Source organism: Trachypithecus francoisi, unplaced genomic scaffold, assembly GCF_009764315.1.
Source record: "Trachypithecus francoisi isolate TF-2019V2 unplaced genomic scaffold, Tfra_2.0 Lachesis_group20, whole genome shotgun sequence".
NCBI classification, from domain to species: Eukaryota; Metazoa; Chordata; class Mammalia; order Primates; family Cercopithecidae; genus Trachypithecus; species Trachypithecus francoisi.
In genome coordinates, this window is record NW_022681466.1 from 46,144,138 (window position 1) to 46,171,494 (window position 27,357).

The following is a 27,357-nucleotide window of genomic DNA, read 5'->3' on the forward strand; positions in this document are numbered from 1 at the left end:
ATTTTTTGACTTTTAATTATGGCCATTCTTGTAGGTGTAAGATGGTCTCATTGTGGTCTTAATTTAAACATTTCCCTGATCATTAGTGATGTTGAGCATATTTTCATGTTCATTGGCCATTTGTATATCTTCTTTTGAGAACTGTCTATTCATATCCTTTGCCCACTTTTTGATGGGATTCTTTGTCTTTTTCTTGCTGATTTGTTTGAGTTCCTCATAGATTCTGGATATCAGTCATTTGTCAGATTCATAGGTTGTAAATATTTTCTCCCATTCTGTGGATTGTCTTTTTACTCTGCTATTTCTTTTGCTGTGCAGAAGACTTTTAGTTTAATTATGTCTCATCTATTTATTTTTGTTTTTCTTATATTTGCTTTTGGGTTCTCGGTTATGAACTCTTTGCCTAAGTCAATGTCTATAATTGTTTTTCTGTTATCTTCTAGAATTTTTATGGTTCCAGGTCTTAGATTTAAGTATTTGTTTCATGTTGAGTTGGTTTTTGTGTAAGGTGAGAGATGAGGATCTGGTTTCGTTCTTCTACATGTGGCTTGCCAATTATCCCAGCACCATTTTTTGCATGGGGTGTCTTTTCCCCACTTTGTTTTTGCTTGCTTTGTTGAAGATCCAATTGAACTGTAAGCATTAGGCTTTCTTTCAGAGTTCTCTATTCTATTCCATTGGTCTACATGTCTATTTTTATATCAGAACTATGCTGTTATGGTAACTATAACTTTGTGTATAGTTTGAAATCAGGTAATGTGATGCCTCCAGATTTGTTCTTTTTGCTTAGTCTTGCTTTTGCTATGTGCACTCTTTTTTGGTGCCATATAAATTTTAGGATTGTTTTTTCTAGTTCTGTGAAGAATGATTATGGTATTTTGATGGGAATTGCATTGATGTAGAATGCTTTTGTCAGTATGGTCATTTTCACAATATTGATTCTACCTATCCATGAGCATGGGATGTGTTTCCATTTGTTTGTTTCATCTGTGATTTCTTTTAGCACTGTTTTGTAGTTTTCCTTTTAGAGATCTTTCACCTCCTTGGCTAGGTATATTGCTAAGTATTTTATTTTATGTTGCAGCTGTTGTAGTAGGGATTGAGTTTTTGATTTGATTCTCAGCTTGATCACTGTTGCTGTATAGCAGTGCTAATTTGTGTACGTTGGTTTTGTATCCTGAAACTTAATTCATTTATCAGATCTAGGAGCTTTTTGGATGAGTCTTTAGGATTTTCTAGGTATACAATCATTTTTCTGAACAAAATGACATGGGAATTTTGATAGGGTTTTCACTGAATCTGTAGCTCACTTTGGGGTAGTTTGGGCATTTTAACAATATGATTTTTTCAATCCATGAACACAAGCTATCTTTCCATCTATTTGTGTCTTTTCCAATTTCCTTCATCAGCATTTTATAGATATCAGCATAGAGATCTTTCATCTCCTTGATAACATTTATTATCAAGTATTTTTTGTAGCTATTATAAATGGGAGTATGTTCTTGATTTATTTTTAGGATAAATTTTTGTTAGTGTATGGAAATGCTACTGATTTTTGTATTCTGAAAATTTACTGAATTCTTTTATTTGTTCTGATTATTTTTTTGGTGGCATCTTTAAGGTTTTCTATATATAAGTTCACATTGTGGACAAACTGTGACAATTTAATTTCTTATTTTCCAATTTGGATCCTTTTTATTTCTTTTTCTTCCCTAATTGCCCTGGCTAGGACTTCCATATCGAATAGAAGTGGTGAAATGGGCATCCTTGTTTTGTTCCTGATCTTAGATGAAAAGCTTTCAACATTTCACCATTGGGTATGAAGTTAGCTGTAGGTTTTTTATATATGGTCTTTGCTGTTGAGGTGCATTCCTTCTACATCTAATTGGTTGAGAGGTTTTTTAAAATTACAGAATGCTGAATTTTGTCAAATGCTTTTTCTGTATCCATTAATATGAACATACAGTTTTTGCCCTTCATTTTATTAATGTGGTATATCACATTTATTGATTTTCACATGTTATACCGTGCTTGCATCCCAAGGATAAATCCCACTTATTATGGTGAATGATGCTTTCCTTTTCTTTTTCTTTTTTTTTTTGAGACATGGTTTTGCTCTTGTTACCCAGGTTGCAGTGCAATGACACTATCTTGGTACCCTGCAACCTCCACCCCCTGGGTTCAAGCGATTCTCTTACTTCAGCCTCCTGAGTAGCTGGGATTACAGGCACCTGCCACCATCTCTGCCTAATTTTATGTATTTTTAGTAGAGACGGGGTTTCACCATGTTGGCCAGGCTGGTCTTGAACCCCTGACCTCAGGTGATCCACCCGCGTCAGCCTCCCAAAGTACTGGGATTACATGTGTGAGCCACTGCACCCAGCTGAATAATCCTTTATTTATTTATTTTTTTTATTATACTTTAAGTTCTAGGGTACACGTGCACAACGTAACATATGTATGTATACATGTGCCATGTTGGCGTGCTGCACCCATCAACTCGTCGGCACCCATCAACTCGTCATTTATATCAGTTATAACTCCCAATGCCATCCCTCCAGCCTCCCCTCTCCCCATAATAGGCACCGGTGTGTGATGTTCCCCTTCCCATGTCCAAATGATCTCATTGTTCAATTCCCACCTATGAGTGAGAACATGCGGTGCTTGGTTTTCTGTTCTTGCCAAAGCTTGCTGAGAATGATGGTTTCCAGCTGCACCCATGTCCCTACAAAGGACACGAACTCATCCTTTTTTATGGCTGCATAGTATTCCATGGTGTATATGTGCCACATTTTCTTAATCCAGTCTGTCACTGATGGACATTTGGGTTGATTCCAAGTCTTTGCTATTGTGAATAGTGCCGCAATAAACATGCGTGTGCATGTGTCTTTATAGCAGCATGATTTATAATCCTTTGGGTATATACCCATTAATGCAATGGCTGGGTCATTTGGTATTTCTAGTTCTAGATCCTTGAGGAATCGCCTTACTGTTGTCCACAATGACTGAACTAGTTTACAGTCCCACCAACAGCGTAAAAGTGTTCCTATTGCTCCATATCCTCTCCAGCACCTGTTGTTTCCTGACTTTTTAATGATTGCCATTCTAACTGGTGTGAGATGGTATCTCATTGTGGTTTTGATTTGTGTTTCTCTGATGGCCAGTGATGATGAGCATTTTTTCATGTGTCTGTTGCCTGTATGAATGTCTTCTTTTGAGAAATGTCTGTTCATATCCTTTCCCCACTTTTTGATGGGGTTGTTTGTTTTTTTCTTGTAAATTTGTTTGGGTTCTTTGTAGATTCTGGATATTAGCTCTTTGCCAGCTGAGTAGATTGCAAAAATTTTCTCCCATTCTGTAGGTTGCCTGTTCACTCTGATGGTAGTTTCTTTTGCTGTGCAGAAGCTCTTTAGTTTAATTAGATCCCATTTGTCAATTTTGGCTTTTGTTGCCATTGCTTTTGGTGTTTTAGACATGAAGTCCTTGCCCATGCCTATGTCCTGAATGGTATTACCTAGGTTTTCTTCTAAGGTTTTTAATGGTATTAGGTCTAACATTTAAGTCTCTAATCCATCTTGAATTAATTTTCATATAAGGAGTAAGGAAAGTATCCAGTTTCAGCTTTCTGCTTATGGCTAGCCAATTTTCCTAGCACCATTTATTAAATAGGGAATCCTTTCCCCATTTCTTGTTTTTGTCAGGTTTGTCAAAGATCAGATGGTTGTAGATGTGTGGTATTATTTCTGAGGGCTCTGTTCTGTTCCATTGGTCTATATCTCTGTTTTGGTACCAGTACCATGCTGTTTTGGTTACTGTAGCCTTGTAGTATAGTTTGAAGTCAGGTAGCGTGACGCCTCCAGCTTTGTCCTTTTGACTTAGGATTTTCTTGGCAATGCGGGCTCTTTTTGGGTTCCATATGAACTTTAAAGCAGTTTTTTTCCAATTCTGTGAAGAAAGTCATTGGTAGCTTAATGGGGATGGCATTGAATCTATAAATTACCTTGGGCAGTATGGCCATTTTCACGATATTGATTCTTCCTATCCATGAGCATGGTATGTTCTTCCATTTGTTTGTGTCCTCTTTTATTTCACTGAACAGTGGTTTGTAGTTCTTGAAGAGGTCCTTTACATCCATTGTAAGTTGGATTCCTAGGTATTTTATTCTCTCTGAAGCAATTGTGAATGGAAGTTCATTCATGATTTCGCTCTCTGTTTGTCTGTTACTGGTGTATAAGAATGCTTGTGATTTTTGCACATTAATTTTGTATCCTGAGACTTTGCTGAAGTTGCTTATCAGCTTAAGGAGATTTTGGGCTGAGATGATGGGGTTTTCTAAATATACAATCATGTCATCTGCGAACAGGGACAATTTGACTTCTTCTTTTCCTAAGTGAATACCCTTGATTTCTTTCTCTTGCCTGATTGCCCTGGCCAGAACATTCAACACTATGTTGAATAGGAGTGGTGAGAGAGGGCATCCCTGTCTTGTGCCAGTTTTCAAAGGGAATGCTTCCAGTTTTTGCCCTTTCAGTATGATATTGGCTGTGGGTTTGTCATAAATAGCTCTTATTTTGAGATACGTTCCATCAATACCGAATTTATTGAGAGTTTTTAGCCTAAGGGCTGTCGAATTTTGTCAAAGGCCTTTTCTGCATCTATTGAGATAATCATGTGGTTTTTGGTTTTGGTTCTGTTTATAGGCTGGATTACGTTTATTGATTTGCATATGTTGAACCAGCCTTGCATCCCAGGGATGAAGCCCACTTGATCATGGTGGATAAGCTTTTTGATGTGCTGCTGGATTCAGTTTGCCAGTATTTTATTGAGGATTTTTGCATCAATGTTCTTCAGGGATATTGGTCTAAAATTCTCTTTTTTGTGTGTGTCCCTGCCAGGTTTTGGTATCAGGATGATGTTGGCCTCAAAATGAGTTAGGGAGGATTCCCTCTTTTTCTATTGATTGGAATAGTTTCAGAAGGAATGGTACCAGCTCCTCCTTGTACCTCTGGTAGAATTCGGCTGTGAATCCGTCTGGTCCTGGACTTTTTTTGGTTGGTAGGCTATTAATTATTGCCTCAATTTCAGAGCCTGCTATTGGTCTATTCAGAGATTCAATTTCTTCCTGGTTTAGTCTTGGGAGAGTGTAAGTGTTCAGGAAATTATCCATTTCTTCTAGGTTTTCTAGTTTATTTGCATAGAGGTGTTTACAGTTTTCTCTGATGGTAGTTTGTATTTCTGTGGGGTCAGTGGTGATATCCCCTTTATCATTTTTTATTGCATCTATTTGATTCTTCTCTCTTTTCTTCTTTATTAGTCTTGCTAGCGGTGTATCGATTTTGTTGATCTTTTCAAAATACCAACTCCTGGATTCATTGATTTTTTGGAGGGTTTTTTGTGTCTCTATCTCCTTCAGTTCTGCTCTGATCTTAGTTATTTCTTGCCTTCTGCTAGCTTTTGAATGTGTTTGCTCTTGCTTCTCTAGTTCTTTTAATTGTGATGTTAGGGTGTCAATTTTAGATCTTTCCAGCTTTCTCTCATGGGCATTTAGTGCTATAAATTTCCCTCTACACACTGCTTTAAATGTGTCCCAGAGATTCTGGTATGTTGTGTCTTTGTTCTCATTGGTTTCAAAGAACATCTTTATTTCTGCCTTCATTTCGTTATGTACCCACTAGTCATTCAGGAGCAGGTTATTCAGTTTCCATGTAGTTGAGCGGTTTTGATTGAGTTTCTTAGTCCTGAGTTCTAGTTTGATTGTACTGTGGTCTGAGAGACAGTTTGTTATAATTTCTGGTCTTTTACATTTGCTGAGGAGTGCTTTACTTCCAACCATGTGGTCAATTTTGGAATAAGTGTGATGTGGTGCTGAGAAGAATGTATATTCTGTTGATTTGGGGTGGAGAGTTCTGTATGTCTATTAGGTCCGCTTGGTGCAGAGTTGAGTTCAATTCCTGGATATCCTTGTTAACTTTCTGTCTCATTGATCTGTCTAATGTTGACAGTGGGATGTTGAAGTCTCCCATTATTATTGTGTGGCAGTCTAAGTCTCTTTGTAAGTCTCTAAGGACTTGCTTTATGAATCTGGATGCTCCTGTATTGGCTGCATATATATTTAGGATAATTAGCTCTTCCTTTTGAATTGATCCCTTTACCATTATGTAATGACCTTCTTTCTCTCTTTGGATCTTTGATGGTTTAAAGTCTGTTTTATCAGAGACTAGGATTGCAACCCCTGCTTTTTTTTGTTTTCCATTTGCTTGGTAGATCTTCCTCCATCCCTTTATTTTGAGCCTATGTGTGTCTCTGCATGTGAGATGGGTCTCCTGAATACAGCACACTGATGGGTCTTGACTCTTTATCCAGTTTGCCAGTCTGTGTCTTTTAATTGGACCATTTAGTCCATTTACATTTAAGGTCAATATTGTTATGTGTGAACTTGATCCTGTCATTGTGATATTAGCTGGTTACTTTCCTCGTTAGTTGATGCAGTTTTTTCCTAGCCTCGATGGTCTTTACATTTTGGCATGTTTTTGCAATGGCTGGTACCGGTTGTTCCTTTCCATGTTTAGTGCTTCCTTCAGGGTCTCTGGTAGGGCAGGCCTGGTGGTGACAAAATCTCTAAGCAGTTGCTTGTCTGTAAGGATTTTATTTCTCCTTCACTTATGAAACTTAGTTTGGCTGGATATGAAATTCTGGATTGAAAATTCTTTTCTTTAAGAATGTTGAGTATTGGCCCCCACTCTCTTCTGGCTTGGAGAGTTTCTGCTGAGAGATCTGCTATTAGTCTGATGGGCTTCCCTTTGTGGGTAACCCGACCTTTCTCTCTGGCTGCCCTTAACATTTTTTCCTTCATTTTAACTTTAGTGAACCTGGCAATTATGTGTCTTGGAGTTGCTCTTCTGGAGGAGTATCTTTGTGGCGTTCTCTGTATTTCCTGAATTTGAATGTTGGCCTGCCTTACTAGGTTGGGGAAGTTCTCCTGGATGATATCCTGAAAAGTGTTTTGCAACTTGGTTCCATTTCCCCCTCACTTTCAGGCACCCCAATCAGATGTAGATTTGGTCTTTTCCCATAATCCCATATTTCTTGGATGCTTTGTTCTTTTCTTTTTCCTGTTTTTTCTCTAGACTTCTCTTCTCACTTCATTTCGTTCATTTGATCTTCAATCATTGATACTCTTTCTTCCAGTTGATCAAGTCGGTTACTGAAGCTTGTGCATTTGTCACGTATTTCTCGTGTCACGGTTTTTTATCTCTGTCAGTTCGTTTATGGCCTTCTCTGCATTGACTATTGTAATTATTCATTCTTCCATTCTTTTTTCAAGATTTTTAGTTTCTTTGCACTGGTTACGTAGTTCCTCCTTTAACTCTGAGAAGTTTGATCGACTGAAGCCTTCTTCTCTCAACTCGTCAAAGTCATTCTCTGTCCAGCTTTGATCCATTGCTGGCGATGAGCTGCATTCCTTTGGAGGGGGAGATGCGCTCTGATTTTTTGAATTTCCAGCTCTTCTGCACTGCTTTTTTCCCATCTTTGTGGTTTTACCTACTTTTGGTCTTTGATGACAGTGACGAACTGATGGGGTTTTGGTGTGGGTGTCCTTTCTGTTTGTTAGTTTTTCTTCTAACAGTCAGGACCCTCAGCTGTAGGTCTGATGGAGATTGCTTGAGGTCAACTCCAGACTCTGTTTGGTTATCAGCAGCGGAGGCTGCAGAAGATAGAATATTGCTGAACAGCGAGTGTTGCTCTCTGATTCTTGCTCTGGAAGCTTCGTCTCAGGGGTGTACCCTGCCATGTGAGGTGTGAGGTGTCTGTCTGCACCTAGTGGGAGATGTCTCCCAGTTAGGCTACTCAGGGGTCAGGGACCCACTTGAGCAGGCAGTCTGTCAGTTCTCAGATCTCAACCTCCATGCTGGAAGATCCACTGCTCTCCTCAAAGCTGTCAGACAGGGTCATTTACCTCTGCCGAGGTTTCTGCTGCTGTTTGTTTAACTATGCCCTGTCCCCAGAGATGGAGTCTACAGAGACAGGCAGGCTCCCTTGAGCTGCAGTGGGCTCCACCCAGTTTGAGCTTCCTGGCGGCTTTGTTTACCTACTTAAGCCTCAGCAATGGCAGGCGTCCCTCCCCCAGCCTTGCTGCTGCCTTGCAGTTAGATCTCAGGCTGCTGTGCTAGCAACAAGGGAGGCTCTGTGGGCGTGGGACCTGCCAATCCAGGTGTCGGATATAATCTCCTGGTGTGCCCTTTGCTAAGACCCTTGGTAAAGCGCAGTATTAGGGTGGGAGTTACCTGATTTTCCAGGTGTTGTGTGTCTCAGTTTCCCTTGGCTAGAAAAAGGGATTCCCTTCCCCCTTGCACTTCCCAGGTGAGGCGATGGCTCGCCCTACTTCAGCTCTCGCTGGTCGGGCTGCACCAGCTGACCACTACTGATTGTCCGGCACTCCCCAGTGAGATGAACCTGGTACCTCAGTTGAAAATGCAGAAATCACCTGACTTCTGTGTTGCTCACACTGGGGGCTGGAGGCTGGAGCTGCTCCTATTCAGCCATCTTGCTCCGGGATCCTGAATGATCCTTTTAATGTGCTGTTGTGTTTGGTTTGCTAGTATTTTGTTGAGAATTTTTGCATCTAGTTTCATCAGTGATATTGGCCTGTAATTTTCTTTTTTATGTGGTGTCCTTGCCTGACTTCATGATCAGGGTAATGTTAACCTCATAAAATGAGTTTGGAAGTAGTTCCTCCTCTTCAATTTTTTGGAAGAGTTTGAGAAAGATTGGTATATTCTTGTATTTGTGAGCAATATCTTTAATCAACTTTGAAAAAACTATAATTGTTTATCTCTTCAAATATTGCTTAGCTTAGTTTTCTCTCCTTTCTCTTTGTGGGACTCATATTATAAATTTACTAGAATTTTGACAGTTTCTGACATGTCCCTTATCTTCTGTTTTTACCTTTTTTTTTTCATTGAATTTGAGTTCGGACTTTTGCTACCATCCTGTCTTTCTATTGATTAGTTTTGTTTTCTGCTATGCTCTGTCTGCTGTTAAACATTATCAAACAAGTTCTTAATACCACATACTGTGTTTTTCAGTTAAGGAATGTCCACACAATTTTTATCCATCAATTTTAGTTTTTCTAAGCCTGTAAGAGAATAAGGACATCTTCATCTTTTCATCTTTTTATTATTTTTTTTGTTTTTAAATCTATTACAGTTATTTTAAAGTCTCTTTTTGATAACAACAATATCTGAAGCACTTGTCAGTCTTTTTCTCTGATCTGGTTTTTCTCCTGTTTTCTAGTAATTCATTCTGATTTTTATTGTCTCTCAATTTTTCATTGTATCATGGATTACAAATTGTAGAGACTTTGATAGATATTACACTTCTCCAAAAACGGCTATATTTACTTCTGGCAGGTCGATAGAGTACCACCTATTGCTTTTATTCCTTTGAAGATTTTTTTAAATGCTTTTCTAGGTATAATAGTTTTTAATTTTGTCCTTACTACCAGATCATGGCTTTTCTAGTGCCGTAATGTCTCTGGTGTTTACCAAGATCCCACCACTCTTTTGGGACTGGAATTTTTGTTTGTGTTTCCTGAGCACCATGAGACTGAAGAAACTTACATTCAGCTCTTTAGTCTCCCAGCTGATATTTTCTTCTGTGTTTCCAGCATCTTACCTGTATTAGCCAATGAGTTCAGGGAAATTAGTGCGTAGACTTTGGCTTCTCTGCAGTTTCATTTTCTCTGAGATTTTACTTCTCATATTCCAGCTCTTCTTACTTCTTTTCCTCAGAAATAATAAGACTGATTATTTCTCCTTGGACTTTATTTACCCATGCCATGATATGGAAAATCTACTTAGGGAAAAAGCAGGAGTGAATGTGAAGCTACTTCCTGTGTTTCACATCTATTCATGACTGTGGCACTTCAAATCCTGCTTTTATTTGTGCTTTCTAGTTCTTTAAATTATTGTTTGATATATTTTATACAACGTTTACAGTGTTTTTGGTGGTCTTTTACAAGCTACTTTGCCATGGCTTAAACGGGAAGTTCCTACTGTTTTATAATTTATTATCATTATTTCCTTATTTAGGGCTATCAGGAAGGATAACATACACTCCAGAAAACCTTTGCAGAAAACTGTTCTTACAACATGAAGGACTTCAGCAATTAATATATGAAGAAATGGGCTCTGTCACTAAGGGCTCACTAATTTTCTCTAGAAGCTGGTCTTTGGATCTGGGCTTGCAAGAGAACAACAAAGTCCTCTGTGATGCTCTTCTGATTTCTCAGGACAATCCTCCAGTCCTATATACTTTCCACATGGTACAGGATGAGGAGTTTAAAGGCTATTCTACACAAACTGCCCTAACCTTAAAGCAGAAGCTGGGACAAATTGGTGGTTACACAAAAAAAGTGTGTGTCATGACAAAGATCTTCTACTTGAGCCCTGAAGGCAAGACAAGCTGCCAGTATGATTTAAGGTTGCAAGTAATTTACCCTGAATCCTACTATTTTACAAACACTCAAACAAGGAAAGACTTGCTGAAAGCCCTTTTTAAAGCCTTAAAGAGACTTGAGTCTGTGAGAGACCAGTTTGCCTTTGCCAGTGTCTCCCAGATAATCAGTATAGATTGCTTTCAGAAGAATGATAAAAAGATGTTTAAATATTGTCGAATGCTCACCTGATGGAAGATGGACTGGGCTACTGAGATAATTTTCATTATATATTTGATAACATTCTCTAATTCTGTGAAACTATGTCTTTGAAAACTTTGCAAGTTAAGCAACTTGATGTGACGTTGGAAAATTGGGTTTAGCCTATCTTCACTTCTCAGATATTGTTTGAGGGATATTAGGAAAATTAATTTGTCAACTAGTCTGTGCACAGTATTACTCTGTCTGTAGCTCCTGAATAAATTTTCTTCCATGCTTGAACTGGGAAAAATTGCAACACTTTTATTCTTAATGACGACAGTGAAAATCTCCCAGCATATGTCTAGAAAACAATGATAACTTACAAAAGATTATCCTTGATGAAACTCAGAATTTCCACAGTGGGAATGAATAAGAAGGCAAAACTCATTTCCTCAAAACAAAAACTCCAGGAATTCTCTGGATCTTCTTGAGCTACTTTCACACTATTTTCTTGGAAGGGTTGCAGATTTTCTAATTGGTCGGCTAGCACCTTTAAAGAACTCACAAGAATGGTTACTTGATTTTTCTAGCAGTTCTGAATAAAAAAGGTGAGTTGACAAAATGTGGAAAATCCTCTCTAACTAAGATTTGAAGGAAAGCAGCCAAAGTGTAAGTAGAAACTCTTTTAGACAATGAGAGTTTACATCAACAAGAGGAAGGAGCACCAGGGTTTGGCATTTCCCCCTCATCTAAGATGAGCTAAGGAACTGAGATGAAGCTCAGTGGAGTGGGATACACCCTTGGCTGGGTGATCTGAATTCATGCCTAAGATGTTCAGTGGGATCTTGGAACAGAGACATTCAGTGGCATCTTGGAACAGAGAATAGAGACTAAATTACCCATCAGGGCCTCTGCCTTCTCCACCACTGTGCCCAATACCAGAGAAAGTGGATCAATGCATTCAGTATTCTGAGAAAAGTTTTACTAACACATATTTTGCCAAACTGAGATGATGTTTGACTATAAAGGAAACAGGCAGACATTCTTATCAAAGGATATAGGGAACATAGTTCTCTTCTACCTTCTTGAAAACTATGCTGCAATGAAATCCAGCCAATGAAGAGAATCAAAATGAAGAACTTAAAACGAGAGCATACTTGCACTCCTGGAGTCTCTCTCCAGCCCTGAACTGTGGCCAGCACAGTGTGTCAGTCTGTACCAGCTGCTGGTATGGGTGACCTGGGCACAGGCAAGACCATCATCATCACACACTGTGTGCACCAGAACTCCTCCTGGCATCTCCAACCCAGTTCACCATTGTGTGAACTGTGCACTGAAGGAGCTCCACTGGGACTCAGAGGCCTTTGCGCACCTGCAGCTGTGGAACATTGCAATGAGGAAAGATTGGGGAAATGACAAAAACATGTTGTCTGGAATTTATAGGTGCATTGATTGTCTTCAGTATCACCAGGCCAGCCCCATTTGAAGCACAGTCAAAGTGGAAAAATGATTTGGACTAAATGTTAACTCATGGCAGATCAGTTTCTGTGGTTCTGTTGGCCAAGAAATGTGACCATGGGAGGATGAATGCAGAAACAGCAGCCTCAAGATAGGCCAGATCTACATGGAACATAGTTTTGTAGGATGAGTTGAAACATCAGCAAAGGAAAATGTAAACTTGATGAAGCCTCCAGGTGCCTGGATGCCAAATAGACAAATACAGAATCTAAGAAAACACAGTAAGAGCCGTTGGCCCCGTTCCTATTTGGCATCATTGTAAGAAACCTGGGGTAGTGATAGCAGATGTATTTAGAGAGTGAAGCATAAGCTGACCTAAACAGCCTAGAAAATGTTTTACTATGAGAGTAAGAAGGAAGAACACAAGTGGATATATGAGGAGTTCTTGCAGGCTGGCCCATCAGTAAGTTTTTCATTTGTATGTCATTAGTCAAGAAAGTAGATCTGAAATTTTGGGGGGTCTTTAGTATAACCTTGGGGGAGTTGTAAAGTGGGTTAAAAGTCTGAATTATATATACATCAAGGCGGCAGGTCTGGCAGTCATATCATTGAAGGGTATGGCTGATACATTAATAATGTATGTGTAGATAGCATATATGTGTATAACCAAGGGCAAGGGGTGGTCATGATCAGAGACATAAGACAAGAGGTCGGCGGGGGGAAGCTTGAGGGAGTGGTAGGGGAGGGCACTGGGGAGTGAGTGAGTCAAGGAGTTGACTAATAGGAAACAACTACCTCCAGGAGAAGGCAATAATCTCCATTAATTATTACTATTGTTATTTTTAGGGACAATGTCTTGCTCTGTTAGCTGGGCTGGATTGCAGTGGTGTGATCATAGCTTACCGCAGCATTGGACTCCTGGGCTCAAAAGATTCTCTCACCTAAGCCTCCTGAGTAGCTAGGACTACAGACACATGCCAACTCACCTGACTGATTTTTAAAATTTTTGTAGAGATAGGGTCTCACTATGTTGCTCAGGCCAGTCTCAACTTCTGGGATTAAGCAATCTTCCTGTCTTGGCCTCCCAGAGGCCTCGGATAGGCAAAATTGAGCCATTAAATGGAGAAGCAATAGGGATAATTATCCCTTTTCATAACGAGGTTCTATATAACAAGTCTTAATCCTTGAAGGGCCTATTCTAACTTAGATTTTGCCGTATTAACTATTTTAAAGAGAGATTTATAGGGTCCCATTTTATCAAGCCATTTTTTAAGTGCCAAAATTTTAACTTTAATTTATTATTTGTTGTGTCAGAGTCTGTGTCCAATATGAGATATTTTAAAGCAATGGGTACAAAACTATGGGAAATTCAACCAAGGCAGTAAAGTGAGGGATAGTTATTCATTTTTTTTTTTTACTTAGTTACCTTTTTAAGATTAGAGAGGGTACAATATTTAAATTTAGTGAGAACCCCAAGTATAATATATTTTTTTGAGAAGGAGTTTCGCTCTTGTTGCCCGGGCTGGAGTACAATGGTGCTATCTCGGCTCACGACAACCTCCGCTTCCCGGGTTCAAGCGATTCTCCTGCCTCAGCCTCCCTAGTAGCTGGGATTACAGGCACCTGCCACCATGCCTGGCTAATTTTTTTTAGTAGAGACATGGTTTCACCATGTTGGCCAGGCTGGTTTTGAACTCCTGACCTCAGGTGATCCACTCGCCTCGGCCTCCCAAAATACTGGGCCCCAAGTATAATTTGAGCCCCAGTATTGATTGAGTCCACGAAGTATGTCAGTTTGTATATTTTAGCAAATGCTAAAGTTAATTTAGACCTTATGTTGTAGAGACAAAAAACCCAATCAGTGTCCTATTTATCTTTTTGTAATATAAATTCTTTGGTATATACATTCTGGATTTCTAATTGGGCCAAATTATGGACCTTTGTTTTAATTTAGTTATATATGTTATATCCATATCTATAGGTACATATACGATCTATTCCTTATGTCTATATTAAAATATTATATGGATGGCCTGACCAGAGTGTCCGCCATGGAGTCACAGAAAGAGGCGCCAGCACCCCAGGAACCCGTCGCGCGGCCGGCTGGGGCCTCAAGGTCTCAGACGCCAAACGACTAGGAGCTGCGGGAGGGCGGCGCAGTGCTGGCGACGGCTAACTGGGCACAGAGGCGGACGACGCTGGTACGGACTGGCTATGGGAGCCGCAGGTGCAGCCGGCCGAGCGGAGGCCCGAGTGCAGCCGCTGCAGCCGGCCTCAGAAAGTGTGTTTGTGTCCATTTCTCCCAGCGCACCCTTTGCATATCTCTACCCACTTGTACATAATTCAGCATCCAGCAGAGGAAAACAAAATGTTGTAGACAGTTCCTCTACTAGCAGCATGCCTCCCTCAGGACAAGCGCAAAGTAAAGATTGGTCGTCGCTTCAGTGAAGAAAAAGATCCTGAACTTTCAACTGTTTGCTGGAAATTTGGTACATTAATATTATATCCAGGGCTGAAGCTGCTAATTTGGAAGAATTTATGTTAGATTCTCCGGTTTATCCTTCACAATCATCATCATTGATAGTACACGGAGCCAGGCTAAGGACATTTTCTGTAAGAATTCCTTGTTCTGACACCCCAAACAGGTGCAGTTAAAAACTAGCATTTTGGCTGGCATAGTGGCTCACGCCTGTAATCCCAGCACTTTGGGAGGCCGAGGCGGGTGGATCACGAGGTCAGTAGATCGAGACCATCCTGGCTAACACGGTGAAACCCCCTCTCTATCAAAAATACAAAAAATTTGCCGGGCGTGGTGGTGGGTGCCTGTAGTCCCAGCTATTCGGGAGGCTGAGGCAGGAGAATGGTGTGAACCCGGGAGGCGGAGCTTGCAGTGAGCCTAGATGGCGCCACTGCATTCCAGCCTGGGCGACAGAGTAAGACTCCGTCTCAAACCACCACCACCACCACCACCACCACCACTACCACCACCACCACCCACCACCACCACCACCACCACCTAGCATTTCTAGTCAATATGTAATTCAGATGCAGCCAACTAATAGAAGTCTTTCTACACTGGAGTGTGCAGCTGTTGCTCTTTCCATCTTGGAGAAAAATAATTACATAAAAGAGACTTTGTTTCGCCCTCTTGAAGCTTTATGCTCTTTCCAACGTTAGCATGGTGCCCAAATTTGCCTCAGCAAGGAACACCTTCTGAAAAATGGATTATATCCTAAACCAATGCCAAAGAACAAACGCAAACTCAGGAAAATGCAACTGTTAAAGAATAGTGTTAAAATTTAGTACAGTTGTTCTTTTGGTGCTAGCTTACCTGTCTTCATCTAACAATACCAAGTTAAGTTTTCATATAGTTTAGGTCTATAGGTTTTTGACTTGCTAAAGTAGAATGAGAATTGCGTACTAATCTTGCCCAGAAGAAGGAAGTAAACCAAATATCCATAGAAACAAATAAACAAACGAAAATTCACTGACTCACTGAAAAGCAAGATTTCATACTGTACTTGTTTTTAAAAATGTGCCTCTAATAATACATGTTTTCAAACTCAAATTTAAATGTGTTTTGTTGTTGAGCTGGGTTTGAAGTTCTTGCTTGTAAAATAGAAGGAAATTGTTGTGGTAGATTGAAGCAGTATCGTTTTCATTAATGTTTATAAATAAGTAGGTGTAGACCAATAATATAAGATACCTACATCAATTTGCTATCCTAACTTTATACTTTGAAATAAGTAGCAGAAGAAAATTATGATAATCAAGTAATTCATTATTTTGTAAAATAATATAAAGGGATAAGAAAACCTTACTGTTAAGGGCTAAATTTGAATTCAGCTAATATGATTTAAGTATTCTATTAATTGCCCTGATTTTTAAAGAGGTACATGTAATTTTGAAACAGCACACATTTTCATTTGCAGTTACTCTGGATAAATTTTTATTTTTCAGTGTTCATTGAACAGGCTTATTGACTATGGTAAACTTATTTTATTGAAGTTTTCAAATGGAAAATAGTAAGTGGAATATGATACAACTGTTATTTTCAGAACATATTTCTTTAGGGCTATTTAAAATAACCTTTTTAATGGGCAAAAACTTTCAACTTGAGAGAACAAATTCCTCTCCTCTGTGGGAAAATATTTGCTGAGATTTTGTATAGCATAAGAGACATGTAGGTAACATATATTTATATTCAGCATAAGTCTACTGCAATCATGAACACGTCTTGGCAAGAAGAGGAGACTTTGTTTTTAGTCTTTGTTTATGACTTCTAGAGTTTCCTGTATCTAGTGTTAAGTTGTAAGGAAAAACTAAACATGCAATTTAAAGGTAAACTTGATAACTATTTATGGAACATAAGCATACACTGATGGTTATTTCTCATAGTTTTCATGCTCATTTGTTTATTATTTACTTGGATTAGACTCATTAAAAACCATAATGGTGGTCACAATTAGAATGCTAGTATTTGGGGAAACTATGCAGAAAATATTTTAAAATATTAAAAGTTAGAGTGCTGTCTTCTGTTGTTGATTTATTTTTGGATTTAAAAACAAATTAGGGCTGGGCCCAATAGCTCACACCTGTAATCCCAGCACTTTGGGAGGCTGAGAAGTGAGAATTGCTTGAGTCCAGGAGTTTGAGACCAGCCTGGGCAACATGGCAAGGCCCCATCTCCACACAACTTTTTTTTTTTTTTAAATAATTATCCAGACGTGGTGGTGTGCACCTGTGATCCCAGTTGCTTAGGAGGCTGAGGCAGGAGGATTTCTTGGGCCCAAGAGGTCGAGGCTGCAGGAAGCTGTGTTCATTCCACTGCACTCCAGCCTGGGTTACAGAGTGAGACCTGTCTCCAAAAATAAATAAATAAATAAATAAGCTCATTTACAATGTAAAACACCTAATATCAGATGATTACTTGGTGTACTAGAAAAGAAATAGCATATAATAATATATAATAGTGTCTTAACAAGTGGGGCTAAAAGCATTTTATAGTAACTTTTCACATTGATGTTAAACTTTATGAATTTCCTTTAGTCATTAGTATTTTTTAAAAAGAAAACTCCCCCATCCCTAATATACCATTTTGTACTTCAAAATTTTACTTTGTTGATTTTTAAAGAGTAATTTCTACTTTTATCTTTTAAATAAAACATTTTTGAGTATTTTTGAAGACTTAAAAAGCTTAACATTTAGTATTCTTGGAAATGTATAACATTTTCTTGAAGTATGTAGTTTTCCAAATTATTTTACTGACCTGTTAACTCACTTTACTTGTTTTTTACCTATATTTTCCTGACCTCTTTACAAGGCAAGTCCATTTAATCATCTGTGGTACAAAGTGCTTCTCTAGTCACCTGTTCTCATTAAACAGTTTTAAGTAAGTTTTAAAGCCATTATTTTAATTACTAAAAGTTCTCAAAGTGTGTAGTATTATGTGAGTATTTTAACTGAAAATTTAGTCAGGGTTTTAAAAAGTACTTTTTTATTGTATTAGTTGGCTTTTAAATTCAGATTCTTTATATTTGCTTGATTTTCCTGGAAGTTCCAGGCTTTATGAATTTGTAGCTGATAGTAGGTTTTGCTTGTGTACCCCAACTGCGCTTTGATGTGGTGTAGATGGTTTTGTGAGTTATTTGAACCATGTAACTCAGAGAATAGTATTTCCTTATATATAAAGTGACTTCAGTTTTAATCAGCCCATTATAGTATATTGAAATCACTGTGTGTAATGAGAGATATTGAGAGTTTCTAGCACAAAGGGTTGAGAACTATATTACACGAAGTAAGTCACAGTGCATGACAACTTTCTACAGGTTGGATTACAAGACTTCTTATGTGGAGTAGGATAATTATATTGGGAAAAATTATTTTCGCTAACTTTAAGACTCCAGAGACACTTTTCTCAGCCATGACCAGTAATGTTTTTAAAAGATTTTGGAAGGAATAAGCTCCTCACTATACCACCAGTTCATGATTTTAAAGGAGGAGATCACCCCTCATATTGTCTTATGCTTAATTTCTGCCTCCAAAGAAAGAAGAAGTAAAAACTAAAAGGCAGAAATGAAATCCACAAACAGGCAGCCCAGCACCACACCCTGGGCCTGGCAGTTAAAGATCGACCCCTGACCTAATCGGTTATGTTATCTGTAGATTACAGACATTGTATAGAAAAGTACTGTGAAAATCCCTGTCCTGTTCTGTTCTGTTCTAATTACCGGTGCATGCAGCTCCCAGTCACGTACCCCCTGCTTACTCAATCAATCACAACCCTCTCACGAGGAGCCCCTTAGAGTTGTGAGCCCTTAAAGGGACAGGAATTGCTCACTCCGGGAGCTCAGTTGTTGGAGACGTGAGTCTTGCCGAAGCTCCCGGCTGAATAAAGCCCTTTCTTCTTTAACTTAGTGTCTGAGGGGTTTTGTCTGCGGCTTGTCCTGCTACCATTTATTTATTTTAAAGAGACAAGGTCTCCTTCTGTCACCCAGTTTGGAGTGCAGTGGTATAATCATGGCTCACTGTGGCCTCGAACTTCTGGGCTGGAGTGTTCCTCCCACCTCAGTCTCCCAAGTAACTAGAACCTCAGCCCCATGCCACCACACTCAGCTAATTTAAAATTTTTGTGGAGATGGGGGTCTGACTGTGTTGTTTAGATGGGTTCTGAACTCCTGACCTCAAGAGATCCTTCTGCCTTGGCCTCTCAGTTAGTAAATTATATAGAACACTTCTGTATAATTTATTCAGCTTATTCATCACATATTTCCAACTGTTGCCCAAATAGGTTTAAAAATGTGATCATGTTATTAGAAAATCCTCTCCACTGAATTTCAGGGATGCTGAATTTTAGGGAGCTAAATCATTGACCCTTGTATGTAATTGCTATTGATACAAAAGTAAATTTTATTGATGCTACAAGTAAAAACTTAGATCTGACTTAGTAAACTCAGAAGTTTTACATAACTATATTTTACTATGTAGATGTGTTTCTTTAAAATAGCTACAGATGGGCATTTTTATGAATAAGCAATATTGCATTATAGATGGAAAAATGGTATCTATATATAATTTAGTTGGTTATTATTTTCTCCCTGTGCTACAGTTTTAATGTTTGTCTCCTCCAAACCTCATGTTGAAATTTAATCCTCAATATCGGAGGTGGGGACTAATGGGAGATGTTTGGATCAAGGAGAAGGATCCCTCATGAACAGATTAATGGCTTTCCTTGGGTGGGAGTGAGTTCTGACTTTATCAGTTCCCATGAGAGCTGGTTGTCAAAAAAACCCTGGCACCACCCCCACTTTGCATGCATTGGCTCCTCTTTGTCTCTCTTCAGGAAGCAGCCTGAGGCTGCAACCAGATGTAGGTGCTCAATCTTGAACTTTTCTAGACAACAGAATTGTGTGCCAAATAAACCTTTTTTTCTATGTAAATTATTTAGCCTCAGGTATTGGTATAAAGCAACACAAAATGGACCAACACACTGGAATTCAGGGTTTCTTTTTCCTCTTCCTCCCCCTGCCTCATTACAAGAAAAACCTGGGACTGTAATGTCCCTTGAAACTGGGCCCCCAAACTGGGAAGGAGCTGAGAAACCAAAGAATGGCACAGACAAGTAAAGCCTGGTGAGTAGATGAGTTTACTAGGACTTACATACAGGGGGCTCCTGTGTGGCAGCAGGACAGCTCCAGAGATCTGTCCAGCTACCAGTCTTTAAGATGCTTTTAGTTAATTTTCTGGCTTGTTGACTACTGCATGTAATGAGACTGTTCCCAGATATATTCCAGGATATTTGGGTTCTCAGGGACACCTGCTCCTTGGCTGGGCACCATGGTCTTGGCTTACTGCTTGGCCTTTGGGGTTCAGGCAGTGGATGTACACTGGAGGAGGATGGATCACACTACCCCCTCCCTGTCATTTTAGGCTGTTTTAGTTTTTGTCTCTGGATGATAAGAAGAAAGGGCTGTAGAAGAAAGGGGCCTGGTTTCTCTAGGCAGTGCCTTTCCATGGACAATCCCCTCCAGACCCCTTTCTCTCCCATTTTTTTTTTTCTTTATTAAACAAAATCTTTTAGAATGGCTTGTATCTCTAGGGTAAAATTTTCCTCCTCTCTCACACCCTTTTTGGTCTCCTCTTTCCCAAGCACTTTTTTTTTCGTTTTTCTCATTTGAATATTTATCCAATACCTCAGGTATCAGATCCAAGAAGCTGATGAAATCCCAATTACGATAAACCCAACAAAATTTGTGCCAAGACACATTGTAATTGAATTTCTAAAACTAAATTTAAATGCCAAAAATCTTTAATGCTACTAGGGAAAAATAACACCTTCTTAATAGGGAACAACAATTTGAATAACAGTGGAACCATGGAGACCAAAAGGAAGTGGTACAATATTTTTCAAATGCTGAAAGATAAGGACTCTCAACCTGGAATCCTATGCACAGAGAATATATTCTTCAGAAATGAAAGGGAAATCAAGACATTCTCAAATGAAGGAAAAATAAGAGAATTCATCACCAGAGGACCTACCCTAATAGAACAGCCAAAAGAAGTTAGCTAAAGAGAAAAAAAAAAAAGGCAAAAAGAAGGAGTCACGGAACATCAGGAAGGAAAAAGATCACAGTAACTACAAAAAAAAGTACGCTTTCCTTCTCTGCTTAAGTCTTCTAAATTATGTTTGACAGTTGAAACAAAACTTACGATACTGTCTGATGTGATTCTACCTGTTTATAGAGGAAATAGTTAATACAATATTATAAACAAGTGAACATGATTAAAGAGACATAACTGGAGGTAAGATTTCTATATCCTACTAGGACTGGTAAAATGATGACACCAGCACACTGTGAAAAATTATGTATATATAATGCAATATCTAGAGCAACTGCTATCAAAACTATACAAACAGATACACTAAAGACATAATAGAGACATCACAATGGAATTCTAAATAATATTCACATAACCCACAGGAAGACAGGAAAAAGTAAAGAAAAACAGAAAGAAGAAATATAAATCAAAAAATAAGAGGGGATACTTAAGCTTTAACATATAAATAATTACAGAAAGTGTAAATGGTCTAAATACACTAATTAAAAAACATGTTGGTAGAGTATATTTAAAAACATGACCCAACCATATGCTGTCTAAAGAAACTCACTTCAAATGTATGGAAATTGAAAGTAAATGGAAAAGGAATTATGCAAGCAAAGGAAAGCAGGAGTGGCTATACTAATATCAGATAAAGTTATATCTGATATTACTTTAAGTAAGATTTTACTTTTAGTAAAATTGCCAGAGACAGAGAGGGACATTATATAATGATGAACATCAGTCCATCAAGAAGATATAGTGATTATGTGTGTATACGTTTCAAACAACAGAGCTGCAAAATATGTGACACAAAGAGTGTTAGAACTGAAATGAGAAACAGACTCTACGATTATAGTTGGGGACTTTAACACCCTTCTATCAATACCTGCTAGAAAAAGTAGACAAAAAATATGCAAAGGGAGCCTGGGCAACATAGCAAGACCCCATCTCTACAACAACAACAAAATTAGCTGGGGAAGATGGTGTGCACCTGCAGTCCTGGCTACTTGGAAGGCTGAAGCAGGAGGATCACTTGAGCCCAAGAGGACGAGGTTGCAGTGAGCTATGATTATGCCACTGCTCTCCAGCCTGTGTGACAGAGCGAGAACCTGTCTCTGAAAAAAAAAAAAAAGAAAAATATACAAGGATATAGAAGAATGTAACACCACCAGTCAACAGAAGTCAACAGGATCTAACCGACATATACAGAACACTCTACCTAACAGCAACAGAATATACATTCTTTTCAAACGCCATGGAATGTATACCAGGATATATCATAACCTGATCCATAAAAGAAACCTAAACAAATTGTAAAGATTAAAATTTTAAAGATTAAAATTAAACTCAAAGGGTGTCCTATGGCCTAAATGGAATAAAACTACAAATCAATAACAGAAAGATAACAGTAAACTCTCCAAACACTTAGAAACTAAAAACACACTTCTAAATAATCCATAGATCAAAGAGGAAATCTCATGGGAAAATTTAAAAATGCATTTGAGTGAGTGAAAATGGAAATACAGTATATCAAAATTTGTGAGACATAGGTAGTGACAGTAAGGAGATTCAGTGATGAGAGTGAAATTTAAGCACAAAATGCACAGATTAGTGTGGTAGGCTGAATTACAGCCCCCTAACGATGTAAATCTCCTAATTTCTAGTACCTGTGAATGTGTTGCCTTAACACAGTAAAAGGGACTTTGTAGATGTGACTAAATTAACACTTTTGTGATGAGATTATCTTGGATTATCTAGGTGGATCCAGTATTATCACAAGGGTCCTTATAAGAAGGAGTCAAGAGAATCAGCCATAGAAAGAGGAAATATATAAGGATGGAAGCATAGGACAGAGCCAAGAGAAAGTGCTATGCACTTCTGGCTTTGAAGATAGAGGAAGGGGCTACAAACCAAGGCATGCAGTCAGCCTCTAGAAGCTGGAAAAAGCAAGGAAACGGATTTTCCCCTACAGCTCCAGAAGGAATACAAGCCAGCTGATATCTTGATTTCAGCTCAGTGAAACTGATTTTGGACTTCTGATTTCCAGAACTGTACGATAAATTCATGTTGTTTTAAGCTGTTAAATTTGTGGTAATTCGTTACAGTAGCAATAGGAAACTAATACAATTAGAAAGCAAGAGGCCGGGTGTAGTGGCTCACACCTGTAATCCCAGCATTTTGGGAGACCAAGGCAGGCAGATCACTTGAGGTTGGGAGTTTGAGACCAGCCTGAACAACATGGTGCAATCCTGTCTCTACTAAAAATACAAAAAAATTAGCCAGGCATGGTGGCGCGTGCCTGTAGTCCCAGCTAGTCAGGAGGCTGAGGCAGGAGAATGGCTTGAACCTGGGAGGCGGAGGTTGCAGCGAGTCGAGATCACACCACTGCACTCCAGCCAGGATAACAGAGCGAGACTTTGTCAAAAAAAAAAAAAAAAGAAAAAAAAAAAGAAAGAAAAGAAAAGAATAGTTGCTATGCTGCCCCTTTAAGATCATAGAAAAAGTAGAGCAGAATAAACCCAAAGCAAGCAGAAAAGAAGGAAATAAACAGCAAAAATAAATAAAACTGGAAACAGAAAAATAGGAAAATCAATAGAACAAACAGCTAGTTATTTGAAAAAAGACCCATAAGACTGGCAAATCTCTTGGGAGAGTTACAACGAAGGAAAATAGCATATAAACTACCAATATAAAGAGTGAAGTGGGGAATATCAATACAGACTGTTAGTCTAAACAGCACCATTTTGTAAGTCCCCCTCCATTTCGCAGACCTTGGTGAAAGTGAAACATTCCATGGGGGTTGGAGCCATGAGACACAGCCTGCCTCATATTCTTCTCGGAGCGAGTGCAAGGAACACCATATTCTGCCGGTACAAGGGCCAGAACCACCTCATCCTGGGAACACATTATCAATGTTCTCCAGGGCAGCAAGCCATACTGCCCAGACCCCTTCCACCCATACCTATAAGTAACCCAACCTGTAAGCAGCAGTGGCCACTGGCATTACGCTGGCTCCCCACTTCTGTAGGTCTTATGCTGGACATAAAGCCTGCATTTGCTGTAGAGCCGCCACTTTCTCTGTGTCTTTCTTTAACCCTTGCCTTCCCTTTAAAACCTAACACAGACCATGTAGACATCCAAAGGATAATGAGGGAATATACAAACAACTCTGCATTCATAAGTAAGACAACGTGAAATGAACTACTTCCTCAAATTGAGTTTGTCTTTTACAAGCTCCCAAAAAAGAAGTATCTGTGCCTCTAGTGATTCACTAGAGAAGTCTGCCAGACATTTAAAATAAGTTAACATCAATTATACATATTCTTTTCCAAAAGACAGAAGAGAGACCACTTCTCAATTCATTTTGTGAATTCATTTATGGTATTACCTAATATCAAAATCAGACAAAGACAGTACAAGAAAAGAAAACCACAGACCAATAGCCCTTATAAATATGAATGTAACAACTCTTTTTTTTGTTGTTGTTTTTTTGAGGCAGGGTCTCACTCTGTCACCCAGGATGGAATGCAGTGACATGATCATGGCTCACTGTAGCCTCAATCTCCCAGACTCAAGCCATCCTCCCACCTCAGCCTCCCAAGTAGCATGGGTCACCATCCCTGGCTTTTTCTTTTCTTCTTTTTTTTTGTAGAGACAAAATCTCACTATGTTGCCCAGGCTGGTCTCAAACTCCTGGGCTCAAGTGAGCTTCCCACCATAGCCTCCCAAAGTGCTAGGAATTCAGACATGAGACACCATGCCTGGCCAAAAACTCTTAATAAAATACTAGCAAATAGTATCAGCAATACATAAAAATGACTTATATACCAGGATTTATTCCAGGAATGCAAGGTTGGCTCTATTATTTGAAAATTGATCTATGTAATCCACCATATATTACCAGGCTAAAGAAGAAAAATCTACATGACCTTGCATTTGGTGATTACTGTTCAGATGCAACACCAAAAGCATAATTCATGAAAAAAAAAATAGGCCATTGGGTTTCATTAAAATTAAAAATTTCTGACCTGAGAAAGACACTGTTAAGATAATGAAAAGACAAACCATTGATTGGGAGAAAGTATTTAGTAAACACACGTCTAATAAAGACTTGTATCCCAAATATACAAAGAGCTCTAAAAACTCAATAACAAGAAAACAATCCAACTGAAATGGGCAAAAGATCTGAATAGACACCTCATCAAAGTGATTTATGGATGGCAATTAAGCATAGGAATAAATGACCAACATTATGTGTCAGTAATTTTTAAAATTTATTTATTTATTTATTTTTGAGATGGAGTCTCACTGTTGTCAGCCTAGACTGGAGTGTAATAGTGTGGTCTCAGCTCACCGCAACCTCTGCCTCCTGGGTTCCAGCAATTCTCCTGCCTCAGTCTCCAGAGTAACTGAGATTACAGGTGCCTACCACCACGCCCGGCTAATTTTTGTATGTTTTAGTAGAGAAGGGTTTCACCATGTTGGCCAGGCTGGTCTGGAACTTCTGACCTCAGGTGATCCACCCGCCTCAGTCTCCCAAAGTGTTGGTATTACAGGCATGAGCCAACACACCCGGCTGGTAATTTTAAATTAAAACAATGAGTTACCACTATACAACTATATGGCTAAAATCCAAAAAATAAATAAATAAAACCTCACAAAAATCCTGGCAATACCAAATGCTAGTAAGGATGTAGAGCAACAGAAACTCACTCATTGCTGGTTGGTGGCTTCTTACAAAAATAAACACAGTCTTACCATATGATTCAGCAATCACACTCCTAGGTACTTACATAAAAGAGTTGAAAACATATATCCACATGCAAACCTGCATGTGGATGTTTATAGCTGCCTTATTCATAATTACCAAAAATTAGAAGCAATCAAGATGTCCCTCAATAGGTGAATGAATAAACAAACTGTGGTATATCCAATGGAATATTATTTCTGAGATGACCTGATAGCAGCTGCCACCTCTCAGCCTGGACCCTGTCAGGACCCTGCCAGGACTCTGCCAGGTGCGGGTTTTTAGGCCCAACACTCTGGGCCTAGAGGAAACCCTGTGTGCCACCTGGATGCAGAGCCTCTGGGTGGCAGTGGGTATGGTGGGCGGGAAATATCGTGGCCGCTGGAAGGTGGCAGAGGCCATTTATAGGGTGTGAAGGGTCCAAGAAGGCAGGTCTACGGACGCAGGCTCAGCAGCCTGTTTAGGTCATGGAGCCACACAGATCCGGGTCCTGGGGTGACCACCCTGTCCCAGTTGGGCTAGACCTACCTAGTCCTGATGACACTGGACAAAGGCCTTAACTGCAGGAAGGTGAGTGGAGTCCTCCAAGTATGATGGGTGGAACGGTTGGCACCCATTGGTGAGGGTTGGTCTTGGTTCTACCTACCAGATGTTAATGTTGGAAGAATGGTAGAATAACATGGTAGAATAACATGCCACATTTGACCCACTGAAAGGCCCATCACACTTTGGGAAGATTTACTGGCCATTTATAGAAGTCCTATGTATTTAGATGAAAAAGCTGTTCTCAACTTTCCTCCCAACCTTTTATAAGAAAACATTTGCTAAATCTAGCCCTTCTAGATGTAAAGAGGTTCCCAAGGTATGACAGAGTTAGAAATCACACATCTTGCATATTCCCATTTGTTTAAAAAGAAATCATAGAAAATAAATGTCTTTTGTAGATGACTTTTTGAAATGGAGTTGTCAGACCACCTCTGGAAGTGACACCAAGAGTGACAAGTCCACATTTATTCAGGGGCTTAGAGGACATGAAGCAGAAGACTTGAGAAGGAAGAGAAGAAGGTTCTATGCCTGACTGGTTATATTTAGAAGATATTTTCATATTCTAAAAATTGTTATGTGTGTGTGTGTTTTATTCAACACTACTGTATACATAGCTGACAATGCGAAGAACTTTTTTGAAATATTAATATCTAGTCTTTCTAGATGTTCTGAAGTGCCTGACATTTGTTAAAATTAGAGGTAGTAAAATAACACATTTTGGTAAACGTCTCTGGTGTTAAAATTCATGTGAAATGTTATTTTTAAGAGGAATGGTCAAACCACATCTTGTGTAACACACATTGTGTTTGTGTACTACTTTGGTGGGGAGGGAGAAGGAGGAAGTGTATCAGCTCTATGCCAGGGTGCTTATAGTGAGGCAAGATTAATCATTGTCTCTTATGTCTGTGCATTTTGTTTTATTTATCTGTGTATGTAAAAGACAAATGACTCCTAATTTACAACATGTAGTCTTTCTTGAGAGTTGAAGAGGTTGCCAGGGTATGAAAAACATAGAGTTAGTAAACTAACATTTAGTTTACATTTACATTTTATAATTTACATTTTCTTATTTACATTTGCATTTTGTTTTAAAATTCCTAGGAAAGATTGTCTTCTGAAAAGTTGAGCATTATTGCTCACTGGGTTGATGGAGATGGGAAGGGTTTTAAGTCCAAATGTTCATGTTTGGAAGGTTCTATCAAATTGTAAAGGGAACTGCCCTTTATAAAACCCTACAAGCCACTCTCCTTTATAAAACCTCTACAGCCACCCCCTACTGGGGCTGTCAAGCCAGTAGCAGCTTGGCAGCTCTCTGGGACAGAGCTCCAAGTGGGAGGGGTAGGTTGCTGTCTTGCAGCCCTCGCCCTTG

At 39.1% G+C, this 27,357-nt stretch overlaps 1 protein-coding gene and 1 pseudogene across 3 annotated transcripts in view; both read left to right on the forward strand.

The window, feature by feature from the left end:
* SLFN12 (schlafen family member 12) overlaps window positions 1-20,694 on the forward strand; it is a 39,760-nt gene extending 19,066 nt beyond the window's left edge. The window contains exons 4-5 of one of the 2 annotated variants that reach the window (XR_004430760.1): window positions 10,092-12,557; window positions 19,634-20,694. Coding sequence is in view for 1 of the 2 variants with exons in the window: in XM_033184163.1 (XP_033040054.1) it covers window positions 10,092-10,687 (596 nt within the window). In the remaining variant the exon portion in view is untranslated. Of the gene's footprint in view, window positions 1-10,091; window positions 12,558-19,633 lie in introns of those variants that run through there. The other variant, XM_033184163.1, reaches the window with a different exon arrangement.
* Window positions 13,760-18,506, forward strand: LOC117067503 (annotated as a pseudogene). The gene is made up of 2 exons (XR_004430761.1): window positions 13,760-14,752; window positions 15,111-18,506. The product of XR_004430761.1 is annotated as a DTW domain-containing protein 2-like (transcript).
* Window positions 20,695-27,357: the final 6,663 nt, after the last annotated feature.